The sequence below is a fragment of the Bombina bombina genome, chromosome 4 (assembly GCF_027579735.1).
Source record: "Bombina bombina isolate aBomBom1 chromosome 4, aBomBom1.pri, whole genome shotgun sequence".
In the NCBI taxonomy this organism is placed as follows: Eukaryota; Metazoa; Chordata; class Amphibia; order Anura; family Bombinatoridae; genus Bombina; species Bombina bombina.
Genome location: NC_069502.1, coordinates 791,092,996 through 791,115,844, shown reverse-complemented (window position 1 = coordinate 791,115,844; position 22,849 = coordinate 791,092,996). Strand labels below are relative to the sequence as shown.

General features: G+C 37.5%; 1 protein-coding gene across 1 annotated transcript in view; it reads right to left on the bottom strand.

Moving 5' to 3' along the window:
- Positions 1-627: 627 nt before the first annotated feature.
- The window catches only part of LOC128656978 (gastrula zinc finger protein XlCGF57.1-like), a 68,878-nt gene continuing 46,656 nt past the window's right edge, over positions 628-22,849 (bottom strand). Inside the window, exon 6 of the mRNA XM_053711187.1 lies at positions 628-2,958. Coding sequence (XP_053567162.1) covers positions 1,718-2,958 — 1,241 coding nt within the window. The 3' untranslated portion in view covers positions 628-1,717. The remainder of the gene's footprint in view (positions 2,959-22,849) is intronic.

The window sequence follows — 22,849 nt, the reverse complement described above, 5'->3', positions numbered from 1 at the left end:
CTATTGTACAATCAATATGCTGTCCAAGTAGCACTTATGATTTGCACTTCCGCAATAACATAGGTCATATATTGATCTCAGTCTGCTTTGTTCTTCTTTTTTATTTATAAACATGTCACTTCAAGAAAAGAAAGGGATTGTTTGCGATTGTTGTATACATTCTTGGCACTGTTTGCAACTGATGCTGGATCCCTTCCCCTAGTTCTGACAGCGAACTTGGTCCGGCCCTCTCACTGATGTCACAAAGATACATGCTCCAATCAAATACTGTGTTTACCATCTCCTATGGGGCGCACTATTGTCATACACATGCACTGTGATTGGCCCAATATTGGTAGTCATATCATCACTTCCCTACACACCGATTGTGACACGTCATGTATGCTTGTATCTACGGAATATACTACTTCTGATTATAATTAGCCCAATATCGGCAGTCATATAACCACTTCCCTATGCACCTTTTGTGACACATCAAGTTTGTTCGTATTTATGGAAATATTGGCATTCTGAAAGGTACTTTAACATTTCCATTTATACCGTTTTATTTCTGAATTTGAATGGGACTTTCTGTCATTTTTTGCTATTTGATCCCACATATTCATAGGGCTAATGATGATCTTTGCATTAAGAATGGATATTAAATCTGTTTATTTAATAGGTTCTAGCTTTGATCAAGTTAGTATTTCAGTTACAAACATCAAGGTATTGTTTTTAAACATATACAATTTTATATTCACTCCTTGTCACAATGAAGTTTGCAGTGTCAACAAAGGGTTAACCTGTTAGGAACTCACTCCAGTGGGGGTGTTTACCCAGGTGCTTGTGTTTTTTTGATTGTTCTGGTTTCTTATGTGATTGGAAAGGCTTGTATATTTAAAGGTAGTTTCCAGCTTGTTTTTTATTCCTGATGAAAGAGCGTTCTGACATGCTCAGAAACGCGTTGCATGAAGCTAATGTGGGCAGCTAGCATATCCCACCTTAGGGTTCCATTGTGTATTTTTATTCATTTTATCCATTTTTAATAAATTGGTTTTAATTCTCAGCAACATCTTTGGAACCTTACTCAATTAGCCTACCACCTACCAATCACTCCCATAGGGAGTTCTATTCTGCAGAGATCGTTATCTTTTCAACATTAGGGTCCATTGTTTCTGTGTTCCTGAGTTTTGGTCTATCGAGGTGACCAGTAAGCTGGGTTGCTGCTAACCACCCAGCCTGTTCCTAATAGCACTGTCTGAGTGCTCCTCCAAAATGTGAGTACCCTGATTAGGTTTTTTAAAATACCACATTATACTACTGGTACACAGGTGCCCCTTGTTTTTCATTGCTTATCCACATATTGGGATCCTGTGTCCCTGTATATCAAGACTGAACAGTGAGCTGGGTCACTGCTAAACATCCAGCCTGCCTCTAATATCACTGTATGAGTGTTCCTCACACATGTGAGTACCCTGATTAGGGCGTTTATTGGCTTATTTCCATTGTTACTGGTACACACATGCGCCTCTCTTGTTCTCTATATTTTTCCAGATCTTATGACATCTACTTGTGAGGAGAGAGCAGCCTTCTATCAAATACCGGTTTAATAGGAGTCCTATAAGGTGAACTTTTTAATACAAATGTAAAATCACACAGAGACTTTTGACTATTATTGCACTTGTTTATGCCCAACTTTAATATGAATGGCACTAAAATCTACCTATAGGTAGTCACATTAAAATAATTTCTCTCCTGTATGCATTTTCTGGTGGTTATTAAGAATTAATTTATCTGTAAAGCATTTCCCACACTCAGAACATGAAAATGCCTTTTCTCCAGTGTGAATTTTCTGATGCTTAATAAGATTTGATTTCTGAATAAAACATTTCCCACATTGAGAGCATAAAAATGGCTTTTCTCCTGTATGAATTTTCAGATGGTGTATAAGAGTTGATTTATTGGTAAAACATTTTCCACATTCAGAACACGAAAATGCTTTCTCTCCTGTATGAATTTTCTGATGAGTAATAAGAGTTGATTTCTTTGTAAAGCAGCTTCCACATTCAGAACAAGAAAATGCCCTTCCTCCCGAATGAATCTTCTGATGAGCAATAAGACTTGATTTCTGAGTAAAAGATTTCCCACAATCTGAACACGAAAATGTTTTCTCTCCTGTATGAATTTGTTGATGCTTAATAAAATTTGATTTCTGAATAAAACATTTCCCACATTGTGAGCATGAAAACATTTTTTCTCCCGTATGAATTTTTAGATGCCGAATAAGAGTTGATTTATTGGTAAAACAATTTCCACATTCAGAGCATGAAAATGCTTTCTCTCCTGTATGAATTTTCTGATGAGTAATTAGAGTTGATTTCTCTGTAAAGCATTTCCCACATTCAGAACATGAAAATGCCCTTTCTCCTGAATGAATCCTCTGATGAGCAATAAGACTTGATTTCTGAGTAAAAGATTTCCCACAATCTGAACATGAAAATGCTTTCTCTCCTGTATGAGTTTTCTGATGCTTTATAAAATTTGATTTCTGAATACAACATTTCCCACATTGAGAGCATGAAAATGTTTTCTCTCCTGTATGAATTTTTAGATGCTGAGTAAGAGATGATTTATTGGTAAAACATTTTCCACATTCACAGCATGAAAATGCTTTCTCTCCTGTATGAATTTTCTGATGAGCATTAAGATTTGATCTCTTAGAAAAACATTTCCCACATTCAGAACATGGATATGCTTTCTCTCCTACATGACTTTTCTGATGCCTAATAACATCTGATTTCTGAGTAAAACATTTCCCACATTCAGAACATGAAAATGCCTTCTCTCCTGTATGAATTTTTTGATGTCTAATAAGATGTGATTTCTTAGTAAAACTTTTCCCACATTCAGAACATACATTTTCCATGTGGGTTCTTTGATTTTGACCTTGACCAAAATGATTGCATTTTGTGAATCCACCTGTAGATAAAAAAACAAACACAATTGAGTAATATTTATTAATGACATCATTATTTTAAAAACATTAGAACTACTCATAATTAGTGTCTGCTACAAGGGGAGGGGACTGTTTTTTTAATGTTGCATTCATACCACATATTTACTTCTAATTAAGATTTTTTTACACATAATTGTATAATGATTAAACTATATAATCAACATGTCTAAATAATATTTCTGGCATTTCTAATATTTCTGGAATTTTTAAACTGGTATTTTAGGTTTTAATGCTAAAAACATCTAATCTGCACCAAAACAAAATAATATAATTAATGGTAATTCAGTTTCATCTATAGATCCAAACAGTCTTCGTGACTTGAGTGTAGATTAGTCCCATAAATCATTATTTTCTACTCCAATCACAATTGTATAGACTTTGAAATGATTCAGGAACAGAAAACTCTGACATAGAAAATAACAGCTCAGATATTAGAATGAGATTAGAGTAGGTCGCTTTAGGAGGAAAGCAAGGAGAAGAGGCAGAACTAGAAAACAATGGTACAAAGACACCCAGATTTCAGTATGAATTTGCAGAGTCAGAACAGGTAGAATCCACCTTGATGCAACACAAAAACAAGTGTGCTTACCTGAAAATAATTTCTTTCATGATGATGAGTGTAGGAAATCCCCTCCTGACCACTAGGTGGAGGCATAAGATACCTCAACACACCAGAGATTTAAATCTCTCTCCATCCCCATGATCTTCACTCTTACATATAACCAATTAGACGAGGAAATCAGAAAAGATAAATCAGGGTAAAAGAAGTGCAAAACAATTACTGTTGCAACCTAAAGAAAAAGGATGGGGCTTCTAGATTCTCTCCCTCATGAAAGAAATTAATTTATCAGGTAGGCATTTTGTTTTCTTTCATCAGATAAATCATTTCATGTGGGTATCTATACCCAAGCAGTAAAGTCCACAATATCACCATGAGACAAACAGTGAAGGCAGGTATGTTTATCAAAGTGATAAAACTGAAACAAAAACATGTAAATACGACCAAGTAGCTGCTTGCAAATCTGATCAATAGAGGTCTCATTATGAAAAGTCCAAGAAGTGGCAACTGCTCTAGTAGAATGAGCAGTGACATGTTTGGGGGTGCTTTAAGGCTTTATGCCAGGCAGCTAAAGTAAGAGCTTTAGCTTTCTATACCTTGTAAGGCCCAGAAAAAGGAACAAAAAGAAAAGTCTGAAATCTTTTGTGGCTTCCATATTATATTTGAGAGCTCTCACAACATCCAGATTGTGAAGAAGGTACTCCTTACAGTTCTTATGAACTCGACAAAAAGAAAGAACCACAATTTATTTTCTGATTAATAGTATCTGTAGATACTACCTTAGGAAGAAGAGAATAGCTTCTGTTAAGAACAGCCTTATCCTGAAGGAAAAAAAACCCAGAAAAAAAAACCAGAAAAAGGAGGTGTGCATTACAAAGCTGAAAGCAGAAACCCTTCTAGCAGAATAAATAGCTAGAAGAAAAAGAACCTTTCAGGATAAAAGCTGATAGTCTAAACCATGCATAGGCTCAAAATGAGGAATTTGAAAAACCCTCAAAACCAGAAAATGTACGAATAACTGGTTTAATTCTGATCAGAACCTAAACATGTGTATGAAAATCTGGGATTTATGCAATTTTCTTATGAAACAAAACAGGAGGAGACAAAATCTGACCCTTCAGAAAACTGTCTAACATGCTCTCCAGCACAAACTCAAAAACTCTAGGAATTCTGAAAGAATGTCAACGATAGCATTTGCCAGCACATAGTACAAAAAATGGTTTTCAGGACCTAATGATAAACCTGCCTGGTAACACGTTTCCTAGCCTGAATCAAGATGTCAATAACCTTGTCAGAAAAACCTCACTGAAACAGCACTTGGTGTTTAATCATCATACCATGAAAATCAGAGTTTTGAGATCTTGATAAACAAAAAAGGACCTTGATAGAAAGAGGATCCCTTCTTGGAGGAAAATCTAAAGGCAGGCACAAGGTCATTTGAACCAGATATGCAAGCCAAATCCTGTGAAGCCATGCTGGAGCTTAAAGATTGCTGAGGCTTTTTTGCTTTATTCTAGCGATCACTTTGGATAGCAAAAAAAATAGAGGATGAAAATTAGGTTGAAAAACCAGGGAACCACTAAGGTATATATCAAACTCACCTGAGGGCTATGAGACCTGGAACAATACTGAGCCAGTTTGTGACTCTAGCAAGAGGTAATTAGAACTCTCTCTGGCAGACCCTAATATCTCACAAACTAATAGAAAACAACATATGATGTTCCTCCTAGCTGATAAAGGACTCTTTCCTCTTTGCTAAGGAGCTGCAAGTTCCTCTCTAATGAGTGATATAGTCCACTGCTGTGACATTGTCTGAATGAAATAGCAGAAAACATTCCTGTCTGTGGTCGGGCCAAGTCTGGGGAGGTCCGAAGAGTTCCAGAATATTTATCAGTTTTCTCGTATCCTGAGATCAAACTCCATATACATCCAGACTGTACCCCAACCTAGCAGGCTGGCATCTGTAGGAATTGCTACTTACACTGACCAAAAAAATGAGGATTATTGAACCAATCAATGGTGAGTCTCCCACCAAGTTAGAGGCTGTCTTATCCTGTGATCTAACAGGATTCTCTGAGGCAGATTCTTGTATTCCTCATTCCATTGATAAATCATCTGCAATTGGAGGGCTTAAAAATTAATTCTGCAAATAGAACTGCATCTAACAACTTCCATGAACTGAGCAACGGATGTAAGAGAATTCAACTACAGTAGGGCAAAGGCCTGTTGCAGCTTCAGTATGTGCTGATATGTCAGGAACACTGGCTTGGTGGTAGATTTATTTAAAAAAGATACAGACATGAATAGTCTTTTTCATTTTAAAAGTTATCGTTCCCTATCTCTATTACAATCTCTGCCGAAAAGTACATTTTAAAGAGTGAGACGTATTGTCTCAGATGATTCTCTGCCCCTAAAGAGATTAAAAGAACTGGGTGAATGATTAATTTCAATGCCAGACTCCGTTAGCAGGCGCTCAGTGTGTTGGACAATTCCATTCACCTCTCTCTCGTTTCACTGTGCTGTGTCTTCACTGTCTCTGCAGCACTACTCCATCTCACCTCCTCAGCGCTCCCCACGGGAGCTGCAATCAAAATAAAGGTTCCGGTCCGACTGGTGCAGGTAGGATGTGTACAGGGAACTTCACCTTTTTCTCTCAATAGAAAAATCAGTTGAACAACCGGAATCCTCACACTCAAAAAGGGTTAGTTGAAAAGGGTGAAAGTAAATAAGGTACCGCCAGGCCAAAGGCTTAAAAGTAGAAAGCTCCTTTATTTAGAAATACATAAAAGGCATACACGCCAGCAAGGTGACAAGGTCAAACGCGTTTCATAGTTCTCACTTCATCAGTGACCTATACCAACACCTGAAAGCTCATCCTTAATAAAGGTATTGACCACTCCCCCATTACAGGTGTAGAACATTGGTTCAGGTGAATCAGAGAAAAGGAGGGCAATCTTTATTCAGCATATGTGTTATATAATTTCTAACAGATAAGCATATTTACATATTTACAGAGAGTTAGATAAAGTGTATTTTCATTTTAAACTGTCAAATCTTATTTACTATAAGATCTAACTTAGATATAATATTCTAAACTGATATGTAGGACTCAACTATTATTTCTGACAACAAGTACCTAATTAATTTTATCCACAATATTTGATAACAAGAGCTGCCTTGTACTAGTTTCATATAAACTGCTCCAGTATAAATTTATTACACCATTATGCCAAAAAATGCTGAATAATTATAGATGTATTTATGGCTATCACCTTATCATAAAAAGGGATATATCAAAATCAATAGGATTATTGAATACATAGAAACTTCCCAAATATCTCTAAAAGATCCATGGATATGGTGGGAGAGAGTGCATACCACACTTTATGATACATTCTAATGGAATGAGAATACATGTAAATTACCCACTACGGCCTAAGTCTAACTACTCTACATAAAGTTTGATGTCCTAATCAGAATTAAGTCCATTTGGGACCCTTGTATTTAACTGGAAAATCCAATATACTTCCTTCTGACTTAAAAGTTTAAGTCTGTTTCCTCCCCTTTTGGGTCTCCTTACATGTTGTATACCCTGAAAACTTAGTAGATTTTTGTTCCCATTATGTTCATTCTTAAAATGCAAGGCAACTGGAGTATCTGAGTCCTCATCTCCAATTGACCTCAAATGCTCCAATAATCTAGTTTTTAGGGTTCTGGTCGTTTGACCAACATACTTTATGTTGCAAAGTTTGCACGTGAGTAGATATATCACGTACAAAGTATTGCAATTTATGTACTCTTTAATTTTGAAAGACTTTTCGTCACCCGTAGATTTAAAGGTATCACCCAATGTGGCATATGAACATGATGTACATTTCCTGCTTCCACAATGGAAAAAACCATTCTTTGGTGTAAGCCAATTATCTGTAGTACTTGTGGGAAGCATAGATGGGGAAAGAATGTTAGCCAACGTTCTCGATTTACGTGTCACATATTTACATCCTCCCTCTATGATCTTATCCATAGTCTCATCAACACTAAGAATAGGTAGAGACTTTTTGATAATTTGACAGATGTCATTATATTCTTTACTGTACATTGTTGTAAATACAGGTCTCTGCTGGTAATCAACCGTTCTCCTCAATTTGCCTTTAATCATATCTTGTCTAGCCATAGAATCTACTTGTTTCTTAGCCTCTTTCAAATCCTGTATTTTGTACCCCCTTTCCAAAAAACGTTCTGTAGTTTTCACTGAATGTGCTTCATATGCCTCTGTGGTGCTGCAGTTTCTTTTTGTCCTCATGTACTGGCCTTTTGGTATGGCCTTTATAACATGTCTAGGATGGCTAGATTTAGCCATCAAAAGAGTATTTCCTGCACTCTCCTTCCTATACAACTCTACTTCTATACAATGTGTATCAATATAAGGTTTAATTAGCACATCAAGGAAAGGCATTTCTTTTCTACTTGTGTTCATAGTGAACCGCAGATTCTAATGGTTATCAGATAGATAGTCAAAAAAGTAATTTACCATCGAATCATCGCCATCAAATATGAACACAAGGTCGTCTATATAACGGCCGTAATATGCTATTCTTTCTTTGAAGGGATTACCGTCACCAAAGACACGGGACAGCTCCCACCAACCTAAAAATAGGTTGGCATATGTGGGGGCAAATTTAGCCCCCATTGCTGTCCCCTGTCTTTGGCGATAGTAATCCCCCTCAAATAGAAAAAAGTTATGCGAAAGCAAAAATTCAATAGATTTTAAAATTAATTCTCTGAGGTTAGCATCATAATCAGTGAACATCTCTAAACATGATTGTATTGCCACAATACCCTTGTCATGAGGGATGGAGGTATAGAGGGACACAACATCAATGGTGACAATGCTATGCTTATATAACCATTCCACTTGTTCAATCTGTTTAATGAATTCTGTTGTGTCCCTGATATAGCTCCTAAGACTCAATACAATGGGTTGTAGTAGAGTGTCTATCATGGCACTTAATGGTTCATTCAATGAACCAATGCCCGCAACTATGGGGCGTCCTGGAGGCGAGGTCATACTCTTATGGATCTTTGGGAGGTAATGGAAAATTGGTACAATAGAATGTTCAACCAACAAAAACTCAAAATTCGACTTCGTTATAGCACCAATCATTACCGCCCAGTCCAAAAGATCATGAACTATCCTCCTATACCTAAAAGTAGGATTAAAGGGGAGTTTTTCATAAACCTCCTCATCCTGTAACTGTCGAAACGCCTCCTTTACATAATCAGTCCTGTTAAGGACAACAACATTACCCCCCTTATCAGAATTGCGTATTACAATAGATGAATTATTCTTAAGTTGTTTAATCGCAATCCTATCCTGTTTACTCATATTGTCATTTTTGAAAGTGTCATGTTTATCCATATTTCTCTTGTATAATTCTGTCACTTCCTTCTCAACTGTTTTGTGAAAAATTTCTATACTATTGTTTCTTACATGTGTCTGATAAAAATCAGATCTACTTTTGAACTTCTTTAGAGGAATATCAACACTCTTTAAATTGTGGATATCACCACCTGCTGCCCTCTGTAGGTCTGTTAGATCCATTTCAGCACATATATCAACAAAAGATAGAATCCTATCATCCTGTGCTACCTCCTCAATTTGATCACTATCCTCAGATTTATCCAAAGCATCGTTATAACCCATTGTTTCAAAAAAATATTTCTTGAGGGTAAGTGATCGCACAAATGTATTAAAGTGTGAACTTGGTGCAAAATTCAGTCCCAATGATAGCACTTTTATCTGATTGTGAGTCAAATTAACAGATGATAGATTGATTACATTTTTAGATCTTAAACATATTTCCTGCTCTGAGATCTCCGTTGTCTCCTGGGATAACGGTGTGTCCTCCCTTGGCCTGCCTGATGACCTCTGCCTACCCCTGCCCCTCCTGCCTCTTTGTGTCCTACGTTTTTTCTTTTACTTTGGTGTGTAAGATGCCCTTCATGTTTTTTGAAACCTGGGAATTAGAAACAACATTATCTTCCCTATCTATAGAGGGCTGTAGAACAAAGGAAGTTGAGGAGTTGATATCCTCTGTAACCCCCTCAAAATCTGATGAGTCGTAGTCATACTCTGTATCAGTTTAATTAAACTTAACTTTCTTTTTATCTTGTTTAAAATTACTATTAACTCTCTGTCTCTTCCTCCCTCCTGTATGCATCCATCTATACACATTTCCCTTCTCATAATCATCCTTATCTCTTGATATTTTTGATTTCTTAAAGAACCATAGATTTTCTCTAAATTCTTCCATTACCCTTTTAATTTTATCATCATAGCCCTTAAACTCAGGTTTAGTAGATAACGGGCGAATATAATCTTGTACTTTTTTAATCTCTAAAATCAAGGTGGATCTCTGTTGTTTCTTATAGTCTATGAGTAGATCCATAAGGGCCAGGGAGCATTGGGTTAATAGCTCATTCCATTTCTTAATGAAATCTATATCTGCTACCTCAAAAGAAGGGAATTTCTTTATTCGTAGGCCCCTTGGAATACGGTGAAACTTTTTGTAAATGTTAAATGTTTTAACATCAATCTCCAGCCTGGTGTCTTGTTTTAACAATTTGTTCATTTTAAAGAAAAGTGAGTCCAAACTTTCTCTCTCTTCCTGTTCTAGTTTATCATCATCATAATCCTCAAAGTCCTCATAAGTTTCTTCAAATGATTGGAACACATAACTCTCAGCAGCCATGACTCCAAAGAATGCTCTTATTAAGCAGCACACTTCATGCAATAATTTCCAGAGATGTAAACTGTTTTGTATGATAAACTTACTGCAGGTGCAAAATAGATTTTAAAGTGCACTCCTTATGCACAAATCTCACTAGAGAATCAAACAGCACTTTTGATGCACAAGTCCCAAAGATATGTATTGCTGTGTAGAATAGTTCCACTGTTATATGCAGTAATTCAAACAATACACTTCATATAGAAATTCTGGAAGTGCAACCTGCTATTATAATAAATAATTTCTCACTCATGCTTTCTACGCGAGTATGATAGTGTTAACAGTACATTCTTAATTAAAGTGTCCGTCACTCTCTTTCAAAAAATGGCTTCTGAGATGGCATCAACAGCAGGTGGTGATATCCACAATTTAAAGAGTGTTGATATTCCTCTAAAGAAGTTCAAAAGTAGATCTGATTTTTATCCGACACATGTAAGAAACAATAGTATAGAAATTTTTCACAAAACAGTTGAGAAGGAAGTGACAGAATTATACAAGAGAAATATGGATAAACATGACACTTTCAAAAATGACAATATGAGTAAACAGGATAGGATTGCGATTAAACAACTTAAGAATAATTCATCTATTGTAATACGCAATTCTGATAAGGGGGGTAATGTTGTTGTCCTTAACAGGACTGATTATGTAAAGGAGGCCTTTCGACAGTTACAGGATGAGGAGGTTTATGAAAAACTCCCCTTTAATCCTACTTTTAGGTATAGGAGGATACTTCATGATCTTTTGGACTGGTCGGTAATGATTGGTGCTATAACGAAGTCGAATTTTGAGTTTTTGTTGGTTGAACATTCTATTATACCAATTTTCCATTACCTCCCAAAGATCCATAAGAGTATGACCTCGCCTCCAGGACGCCCCATAGTTGCGGGCATTGGTTCATTGAATGAACCATTAAGTGCCATGATAGACACTCTACTACAACCCATTGTATTGAGTCTTAGGAGCTATATCAGGGACACGACAGAATTCATTAAACAGATTGAACAAGTGGAATGGTTGGATGAGCATAGCATTGTCACCATTGATGTTGTGTCCCTCTATACCTCCATCCCTCACGACAAGGGTATTGTGGCAATACAATCATGTTTAGAGATGTTCACTGATTATGATGCTAACCTCAGAGAATTCATTTTAAAATCTATTGAATTTTTGCTTTCGCATAACTTTTTTCTATTTGAGGGGGATTACTATCGCCAAAGACAGGGGACAGCAATGGGGGCTAAATTTGCCCCCACATATGCCAACCTATTTTTAGGTTGGTGGGAGCTGTCCCGTGTCTTTGGTGACGGTAATCCCTTCAAAGAAAGAATAGCATATTACGGCCGTTATATAGACGACCTTGTGTTCATATTTGATGGCGATGATTCGATGGTAAATGACTTTTTTGACTATCTATCTGATAACCATCAGAATCTGCGGTTCACTATGAACACAAGTAGAAAAGAAATGCCTTTCCTTGATGTGCTAATTAAACCTAATATTGATACACATAGTATAGAAGTAGAGTTGTATAGGAAGGAGAGTGCAGGAAATACTCTTTTGATGGCTAAATCTAGCCATCCTAGACATGTTATAAAGGCCATACCAAAAGGCCAGTACATGAGGACAAAAAGAAACTGCAGCACCACAGAGGCATATGAAGCACATTCAGTGAAAACTACAGAACGTTTTTTGGAAAGGGGATACAAAATACAGGATTTGAAAGAGGCTAAGAAACAAGTAGATTCTATGGCTAGACAAGATATGATTAAAGGCAAATTGAGGAGAAAGGTTGATTACCAGCAGAGACCTGTATTTACAACAATGTACAGTAAAGAATATAATGACATCTGTCAAATTATCAAAAAGTCTCTACCTATTCTTAGTGTTGATGAGACTATGGATAAGATCATAAAGGGAGGATGTAAATATGTGACACGTAAATCGAGAACGTTGGCTAACATTCTTTCCCCATCTATGCTTCCCACAAGTACTACAGATAATTGGCTTACACCAAAGAATGTTTTTTTCCATTGTGGAAGCAGGAAATGTACATCATGTTCATATGCCACATTGGGTGATACCTTTAAATCTACGGGTGACGAAAAGTCTTTCAAAATTAAACGTGCAAACTTTGCAACATAAAGTATGTTGGTCAAACGACCAGAACCCTAAAAACTAGATTTTTTGAGCATTTGAGGTCAATTGGAGATGAGGACTCAGATACTCCAGTTGCCTTGCATTTTAAGAATGAACATAATGGGAACAAAAATCTACTAAGTTTTCAGGGTATACAACATGTAAGGAGACCCAAAAGGGGAGGAAACAGACTTAAACTTTTAAGTCAGAAGGAAGTATATTGGATTTTCCAGTTAAATACAAGGGTCCCAAATGGACTTAATTCTGATTGGGACATCAAACTTTATGTAGAGTAGTTAGACTTAGGCCGTAGTGGGTAATTTACATGTATTCTCATTCCATTAGAATGTATCATAAAGTGTGGTATGCACTCTCTCCCACCATATCCATGGATCTTTTAGAGATATTTGGGAAGTTTCTATGTATTCAATAATCCTATTGATTTTGATATATCCCTTTTTATGATAAGGTGATAGCCATAAATACATCTATATTACACCATTATGCAAAAAAATGCTGAATAATTAAATTTATACTGGAGCAGTTTATATGAAACTAGTACAAGGCAGCTCTTGTTATCAAATATTGTGGATAAAATTAATTAGGTACTTGTTGTCAGAAATAATAGTTGAGTCCTACATATCAGTTTAGAATATTATATCCAAGTTAGATCTTATAGTAAATAAGATTTGACAGTTTAAAATGAAAATACACTTTATCTAACTCTCTGTAAATATGTAAATATGCTTATCTGTTAGAAATTATATAACACATATGCTGAATAAAGATTGCCCTCCTTTTCTCTGATTCACCTGAACCAATGTTCTACACCTATAATGGGGGAGTGGTCAATACCTTTATTAAGGATGAGCTTTCAGGTGTTGGTATAGGTCACTGATGAAGTGAGAACTATGAAACGCGTTTGACCTTGTCACCTTGCTGGCGTGTATGCCTTTTATGTATTTCTAAATAAAGGAGCTTTCTACTTTTAAGCCTTTGGCCTGGCGGTACCTTACTTACTTTCACCCTTTTCAACTAACCCTTTTTGAGTGCGAGGATTCCGGTTGTTCGAATTATTAATTTCAAAAGGTTACCCACAGAATTTTTTTTAAACATTTTCGGCTAGATTACAAGTGGAGCACTAATTTATGACGCACCCGCAAATGAGCAAATTTGCCCGTTTGCGGGCGTGTGATAAATAACCAGCCATTTCAAGTGGCTGGTTATTGCTACGCGAGCTCACGGTAGCAAATAGCACTCAGAAAATTGACCAGAGATCAGATCTGGTTAATTTTCTAAATGTGTTCCAAATGCCCCCAAAATACAGTATAAAAATCTGTATTAAAAAATAAAATTTTTATTTTTTTAAATAAAAGTAACTGCAAAAAGCAGTTATAAGTGGCTAAAAGTGGCAGCTGTGGGGTGTGTTCAGTCTACGAGAACTGTGTGCTCCCAGTAGATATTTATATTGCTTAGCATAAACGAGTACACCCCAACAGATTTGTCAAAAAATCTTTACTTACCTTACAGAAACAACATACTCTATGGGACACTATACTACAAAATAATCCCACAAATGCGGGCCATTGATTGCAACCAAGATTTGTAAATTTGCACCCACAACAAAGAATTTTTATCCTAACAAATTAATTCAAGACCATGTTGCAAAAATGAATGCTCCTATGACTTTCATAGTGGTGTAAAGCTAAATGTCTGCCAACAAATTCCTAATTAATTAGAATTCAACTACAGGTGAGTCTAATTATTCATTAGAAGTGATGCATTATAAATAGTAGGAGGGCGCTAGAGCGGAGTGAAAAACATAATTTATGTAAGAATTTACCTCATAAATTCATTTCTTTCATATTGGCAAGAGTCCATGAGCTAGTGACGTATGGGATGTACATTCCTACCAGGAGGGGCAAAGTTTCCCAAACCTCAAAATGCCTATAAATACACCCCTCACCACACCCACAATTCAGTTTAACGAATAGCCAAGAAGTGGGGTGATAAGAAAGGAGCGAAAGCATCAACAAGGAATTGGAATAATTGTGCTTTATACAAAAAAATCATAACCACCATAAAAAGGGTGGGTCTTATGGACTCTTGCCAATATGAAAGAAATGAATTTTATGAGGTAAATTCTTACATAAATTATGTTTTCTTTCATGTAATTGGCAAGAGTCCATGAGCTAGTGACGTATGGGATAGCAAATACCCAAGATGTGGCACTCCACGCAAGAGTCACTAGAGAGGGAGGGATAAAAATAAATCAATGAATCAAACTGAAACAGCTGCCTGAAGTACTTTTCTACCAAAAACTGCTTCTGAAGAAGAAAAAACATCAAAATGGTAGAATTTAGTAAAAGTATGCAAAGAAGACCAAGTTGCTGCTTTGCAAATCTGATCAACAGAAGCTTCATTCTTAAAAGCCCAGGAAGTAGAAACTGACCTAGTAGAATGAGCCGTAATCCTCTGAGGCGGAGATTTACCCGACTCCAAATAAGCATGATGAATCAAAAGCTTTAACCAAGATGCCAAAGAAATGGCAGAAGCCTTCTGACCTTTCCTAGAACCAGAAAAGATAACAAATAGACTAGAAGTCTTTCAGAAATCCTTAGTAGCTTCAACATAATATTTCAAAGCTCTTACCACATCCAAAGAATGTAAAGATTTTTCCAGAGAATTCTTAGGATTAGGACACAATGAAGGGACAACAATTTCTCTACTAATGTTGTTGGAATTCACAACCTTAAGTAAAAATTTAAAGAAGTCCGCAAAACCGCCTTATCCTGATGAAAAATCAGAAAAGGAGACTCACAAGAAAGAGCAGATAATTCAGAAACTCTTCTAGCAGAAGAGATGGCCAAAAGGAACAATACTTTCCAAGAAAGTAATTTAATGTCCAGAGAATGCATAGGCTCAAACGGAGGAGCCTGTAAAGCTTTCAAAACCAAATTAAGGCCTAGATTTAGAGTTCGGCGTTAGCCGTGAAAACCAGCGTTAGAGGCTCCTAACGCTGGTTTTAGGCTACCGCCGGTATTTGGAGTCAGTGATTAAAGGGTCTAACGCTCACTTTTCAGCCGCGACTTTTCCATACCGCAGATCCCCTTACGTCAATTGCGTATCCTATCTTTTCAATGGGATCTTCCTAATGCCGGTATTTAGAGTCGTTTCTGAAGTGAGCGTTAGAGCTCTAACGACAAAACTCCAGCCGCAGGAAAATAGCAGGAGTTAAGAGCTTTCTGGGCTAATGCCGGTTCATAAAGCTCTTAACTACTGTACCCTAAAGTACACTAACACCCATAAACTACCTATGCACCCCTAAACCGAGGTCCCCCCACATCGCCGCAACTCGATTACATTTGATTACATTTTTTTAACCCCTAATCTGCCGACCGCCACCTACGTTATACTTATGTACCCCTAATCTGCTGCCCCTAACACCGCCGACCCCTGTATTATATTTATTAACCCCTAACCTGCCCCCCTCAACGTCGCCGCCAGCTACTTACAATAATTAACCCCTAATCTGCCGACCGCAAAGCGCCGCCACCTACGTTATCCTTATGTACCCCTAATCTGCTGCCCCTAACACCGCCGACCCCTATATTATATTTATTAACCCCTAACCTGCCCCCCACAACGTCGCCGACACCGGCCTACACTTATTAACCCCTAATCTGCCGAGAGGACCTGAGCGCTACTATAATAAAGTTATTAACCCCTAATCCGCCTCACTAACCCTATCATAAATAGTATTAACCCCTAATCTGCCCTCCCTAACATCGCCGACACCTAACTTCAATTATTAACCCCTAATCTGACGACCGTAGCTCACCGCTACTCTAATAAATGTATTAACCCCTAAAGCTAAGTCTAACCCTAACACTAACACCCCCCTAAATTAAATATAATTTTAATCTAACGAAATTAATTAACTCTTATTAAATAAATTATTCCTATTTAAAGCTAAATACTTACTTGTAAAATAAATCCTAATATAGCTACAATATAAATTATAATTACATTGTAGCTATTTTAGGATTAATATTTATTTTTCAGGCAACTTGGTAATTAATTATTTTAACTAGGTACAATAGCTATTAAATAGTTAAGAACTATTTAATAGTTACCTAGTTAAAATAATAACAAAATTACCTGTAAAATAAGTCCTAACCTAAGTTATAATTAAACCTAACACTACCCTATCAATAAATTAAATAAAATACCTACAATTACCTACAATAAAACCTAACACTACACTATCAATAAATAAATTAAATACAATTTCTACAAATAACTACAATTACATAAACTAACTAAAGTACAAAAAATAAAAAAGAATCAGCCAATCAGAATAAAGTTCAATCCGATTGGCTGATCCAATCAGCCAATCAGATTGAGCTCGCATTCTATTGGCTGTTCCGATCAGCCAATAGAATGCGAGCTCAATCTGATTGGCTGATTGGATCAGCCAATCGGATTGAACTTGATTCTGATTGGCTGATTCCATCAGCCAATCAGAATATTCCTACCTTAATTCCGATTGGCTGATAGAATCCTATCAGCCAATCGGAATTCGAGGGACGCCATCTTGGATGATGTCCCTTAAAGGAACCGTCATTCGTCGGGAGACGCCGGAAGAAGAGGATGGATCCGCGTCGGATGCTTCAACATGGACCCGCTCCGCACCGGATGGAAGAAGATCGAAGATGCAGCTTGGATGAAGATGTTTGCCGGTCCGGATGTCCTCTTCTTGCCGGATAGGAGGAAGACTTTGGAGCCTCTTCTGGACCTCTTCAGCACCGGATGCCAGGACGGATCGGTGAACCTGGTATGGTGAAGACAAGGTAGGAAGATCTTCAGGGGCTTAGTGTTAGGTTTATTTAAGGGGGGTTTGGGTTAGATTAGGGGTATGTGGGTGGTGGGTTGTAATGTTGGGGGGGGTATTGTATGTTTTTTTTTACAGGCAAAAGAGCTGATTTTCTTGGGGCATGCCCCGTAAAGGGCCCTGTTCAGGGCTGGTAAGGTAAAAGAGCTTTTAAATTTATTAATTTAGAATAGGGTAGGGAATTTTTTTATTTTGGGGGTCTTTGTTATTTTATTAGGGAGCTTAGAGTAGGTGTAATTAGTTTAAAATTGTTGTAATATTTTTCTTATGTTTGTAAATATTTTTTTATTTTTTGTAACTTAGTTCTTTTTTATTTTTTGTACTTTAGTTCGTTTATGTAATTGTAGTTATTTGTAGAAATTGTATTTAATTTATTTATTGATAGTGTAGTGTTAGGTTTTATTGTAGGTAATTGTAGGTATTTTATTTAATTAATTTATTGATAGGGTAGTGTTAGGTTTAATTATAACTTAGGTTAGGACTTATTTTACAGGTAATTTTGTTATTATTTTAACTAGGTAACTATTAAATAGTTCTTAACTATTTAATAGCTATTGTACCTGGTTAAAATAATTACCAAGTTGCCTGTAAAATAAATATTAATCCTAAAATAGCTACAATGTAATTATAATTTATATTGTAGCTATATTAGGTTTTTTTTTACAGGTAAGTATTTAGCTTTAAATAGGAATAATTTATTTAATAAGAGTTAATTTATTTCGTTAGATTAAAATTATATTTAATTAGGGGGGTGTTAGTGTTAGGGTTAGACTTAGCTTTAGGGGTTAATCCATTTATTATAGTAGCGGTGAGCTCCGGTCGTCAGATTAGGGGTTAATAATTGAAGTTAGGTGTCGGCGATGTTAGGGAGGGCAGATTAGGGGTTAATACTATTTATGATAGGGTTAGTGAGGCGGATTAGGGGTTAATAACTTTATTATAGTAGCGCTCAGGTCCGCTCGGCAGATTAGGGGTTAATAAGTGTAGGCAGGTGTCGGCGACGTTGAGGGGGGCAGATTAGGGGTTAATAAATATAATATAGGGGTCGGCGGTGTTAGGGGCAGCAGATTAGGGGTACATAAGGATAACGTAGGTGGCGGCGCTTTGCGGTCGGCAGATTAGGGGTTAATTATTGTAAGTAGCTGGCGGCGACGTTGTGGGGGGCAGGTTAGGGGTTAATAAATATAATATAGGGGTCGGCGGTGTTAGGGGCAGCAGATTAGGGGTACATAGGGATAATGTAAGTTGCGGCGGTTTACGGAGCGGCAGATTAGGGGTTAATAATAATATGCAGGGGTCAGCGATAGCGGGGGCGGCAGATTAGGGGTTAATAAGTGTAAGGTTAGGGGTGTTTAGACTTGGGGTACATGTTAGAGTGTTAGGTGCAGACGTAGGAAGTGTTTGCCCATAGGAAACAATGGGGCTGCGTTAGGAGCTGAACGCTGCTTTTTTGCAGGTGTTAGGTTTTTTTTCAGCTCAAACAGCCCCATTATTTCCTATGGGAGAATCGTGCACGAGCACGTTTTTGAGGCTGTCCGCGTCTGTAAGCAACTCTGGTATCGAGAGTTGCATTTGCGGTAAAAATGCTCTACGCTCCTTTTTTGGAGCCTAACGCAGCATTTTTTTTAACTCTCGATACCAGAGTTAATTTTATGGTGCGGCCAGAAAAAAGCCTGCGTAGCGTTAACAGCCCATCTACCGCCAAACTCCAAATCTAGGCCCCTGACTCCAAGGAGGAGAAATTGATTTAATGACAGGCTTGATACGAACCAAAGCCTGTACAAAACAATGAATATCAGGAAGATTAGCAATGTTTCTGTGAAACATAACAGAAAGAGCAGAGATTTGTCCTTTCAAGGAACTTGCAGACAAACCCTTATCTAAACCATCCTGAAGAAACTGTAAAATTCTAGGAATTCTAAAAGAATGCCAAAAGAATTTATGAGAAGAACACCATGAAATGTAAGTCTTCCAAACTCGGTAATAAATCTTTCTAGACACAGATTTACGAGCCTGCAACATAGTATTAATCACTGAGTCAGAGAAACCTCTATGACTAAGCACTAAGCGTTCAATCTCCATGCTTTCAAATTTAATGATTTGAGATCTTGATGGAAAAACGGGCCTTGAGATAGAAGGTCTGGCCTTAACGGAAGTGGCCAAGGTTGGCAACTGGACATCCGAACAAGATCCGCATACCAAAACCTGTGTGGCCATGCTGGAGCCACCAGCAGTACAAACGAACGCTCCATTATAATTTTGGAAATCACTCTTGGAAGAAGAACTAGAGGCGGAAATATATAAGCAGGTTGATAACTCCAAGGAAGTGTCAACGCATCCACTGCTTCCGCCTGAGGATCCCTGGACCTGGACAGATACCTGGGAAGTTTCCTGTTTAGATGAGAAGCCATCAGATCTATTTCTGGAAGCCCCCACATCTGAACAATCTGAAAAAACACATCTGGGTGAAGAGACCACTCTCCTGGATGTAAAGTCTGGCGACTGAGATAATCCGCTTCCCAACTGTCTATACCTGGGATATGGACCGCAGAAATTAGACAGGAGCTGGATTCCGCCCAAGCAAGTATCCAAGATACTTCTTTCATAGCTTGAGGACTGCGAGTCCCACCTTGATGATTGACATATGCCACGGTTGTGACATTGTCCGTCTGAAAACAAATAAACGGTTCTCTCTTCAGAAGGGGCAAAAACTGAAGAGCTCTGAGAATCGCACGGAGTTCCAAAATATTGATTGGTAATCTCGCATCTTGAGATTTCCAAACCCCCTGCGCTGTCAGCGATCCCCAGACAGCTCCCCAACCTGAAAGACTTGCATCTGTTGTGATCACAGTCCAGGTTGGACGAACAAAGGAAGCCCCTTGAACTAGACGCTGGAGATTTAACCACCACGTCAGAGAGTGTCGAACATTGGGATTTAAGGATATTAACTGTGATATCTTTGTATAATCCCTGCACCATTGGTTCAGCATACAAAGCTGAAGAGGTCTCATGTGAAAACGAGCAAAAGGGATCGCGTCCGATGCTGCAGTCATGAGACCTAAAACTTCCATGCACATATCTACTGAAGGGAATGATTGAAACTGAAGGTTCCGACAAGCTGCAACCAATTTCAGACGTCTCTTGTCTGTTAGAGACAAAGTCATGGATACTGAATCTATTTGGAAACCTAAAAAGGTTACCCTTGTCTGAGGAGTCAAAGAACTCTTTGGTAAATTGATCCTCCAACCGTGTGAGATTCTGCAGAACGTAAAGACTGAGCAAGTACCAAGATATCGTCCAAATAAGGAAACACCGCAATACCCCGCTCTCTGATTACAGAGAGTAGGGCACAGAGAACCTTTGAAAAGATCCTTGGAGCTGTCGCTAAGCCAAAAGGAAGAGCAACAAATTGGTAATGCTTGTCTAGAAAAGAGAATCTCAGAAACTGATGGTGATCTGGATGAATCGGAATATGAAGATATGCTTCCTGTAAGTCTATTGTGGACATTTAATTTCCTTGCTGAACAAAAGGCAGAATAGTCCTTATAGAACTGGTCTAAAAGAATTCTCCTTCTTTGGGACAATGAACAGATTTGAATAAAACCCCAGACCCCGTTTCTGAACAGGAACTGGCACAATTACCCCAGATACCTCCAGGTCTGAAACACACTTCAGGAAAGCCTGAGCCTTTTCTGGGTTCACTGGAATGCGTGAGAGAAAGAAACTTCTCACAGGCGGTCTTACTTTGAAACCTATTCTGTACCCTTGAGAAACAATGTTCTGAATCCAATGATTTTGGATTGAATTGATCCAAACATCCTTGAAAAATTGTAATCTGTCCCCTACCAGCTGAGCTGGAACGAGGGCCGCACCTTCATGCGGACTTGGGGGCTGATTTAGATCTTTTAAATGGCTTGGATTTATTCCAGACTGAAGAAGACTTCCAATTGGAAACCGTTCCCTTAGGGGAAGGATCGGGTTTCTGTTCCTTATTTTGTGGAAAGGAACGAAAACGGTTAGCAGCCTTAAATTTACCCTTAGATTTTTTATCATGAGGCAAAAAAGCTCCCTTCCCCCCAGTAACAGTTGAAATAATTGAATCCAACTGAGAACCAAATAATTTATTACCTTGGAAAGAGAGAGATAGCAACGTTGATTTAGAAGTCATATCAGCATTGCAAGATTTAAGCCATAAAGCTCTTCTAGCTAATATAGCTAAAGACATATATCTGACATCAACTCTAATGATATCAAAAATTGCATCACAAATGAAATTATTAGCATGTTGAATTAGCTTAACAATGCTATACACATTATGATCTGATACTTGTTGCGCTAGGGTTTCCAACCAAAAAGTTGAAGCAGCTGCAACATCAGCCAAAGAAATAGCAGGCCTAAGAAGATGACCTGAACATAAATAAGCCTTCCTTAGATAAGATTCAAGTTTCCTATCTAAAGGATATTTAAAAGGAGTACTATCTGCCGTAGGAATAGTAGTACGTTTAGCAAGAGTAGAGATGGCCCCATCAACTTTGGGGATCTTTTCCCAAAACTCCAGTCTATCAGACGGCAAAGGGTACAGCTTCTTAAACCTTGAAGGAGTAAAAGAGGTACCCAGTCTATTCCATTCCCTAGAAATTACATCTGAAATAGCATCAGGAACTGGAAAAACCTCAGGAATAACAACATGAGGTTTAAAAACTGAATTTAAACGTTTACTAGTTTTAATATCAAGAGGACTAGTCTCCTCCATATCTAATGCAATCAACACCTCTTTCAATAAAGAACGAATATACTCCATTTTAAAGAAGTATGAAGATTTGTCAGTGTCAATATCTGAGGCAGAATCTTCTGAACCAGATAGATCCTCATCAGAGATAGATAAATCAGAATGTTGTCGGTCATTTAAAAATTCATCAATTTTATGAGAAGTTTTAAAAGACCTTTAACGTTAATTAGAAGGTGGTATGACAGACAAAGCCTTCTGAATAAAATTATAAACAAATTCTCTCACATTAACAGGAATATCCTGAGCATTAGATGTTGAAGGAATAACAACAGGTAATGGATTACTAGTAATGGAAATATTGTCTGCATGTAAAAGTTTGTCATGACAACTATCACAAATTACAGCCGGAGGTACAGTTACCACAAGTTTACAACAAATGCACTTAGCTTTGTTAGAACCGACATCAGGCAGCAGGATTCCAAAAGTGGATTCTGAAACAGGATCAGATTGAGACATCTTGCAATATGTAAGAGAAAAAATAACATATAAAGCAAAATTATCAATTTCCTTATATGACAGTTTCAGGAATGGGAAAAAATGCAAACAAATTAAGCCTCTGGAAACCAGAAGCAAAAATAAATGAAGACTTAAATAATGTCAAAAAGTCTGGCACCAAGTATGACGCCCACAATTGACAAAATATTTTTGGCGCCAAAAACGTCTGCAACAAACACGAGTGTCATAG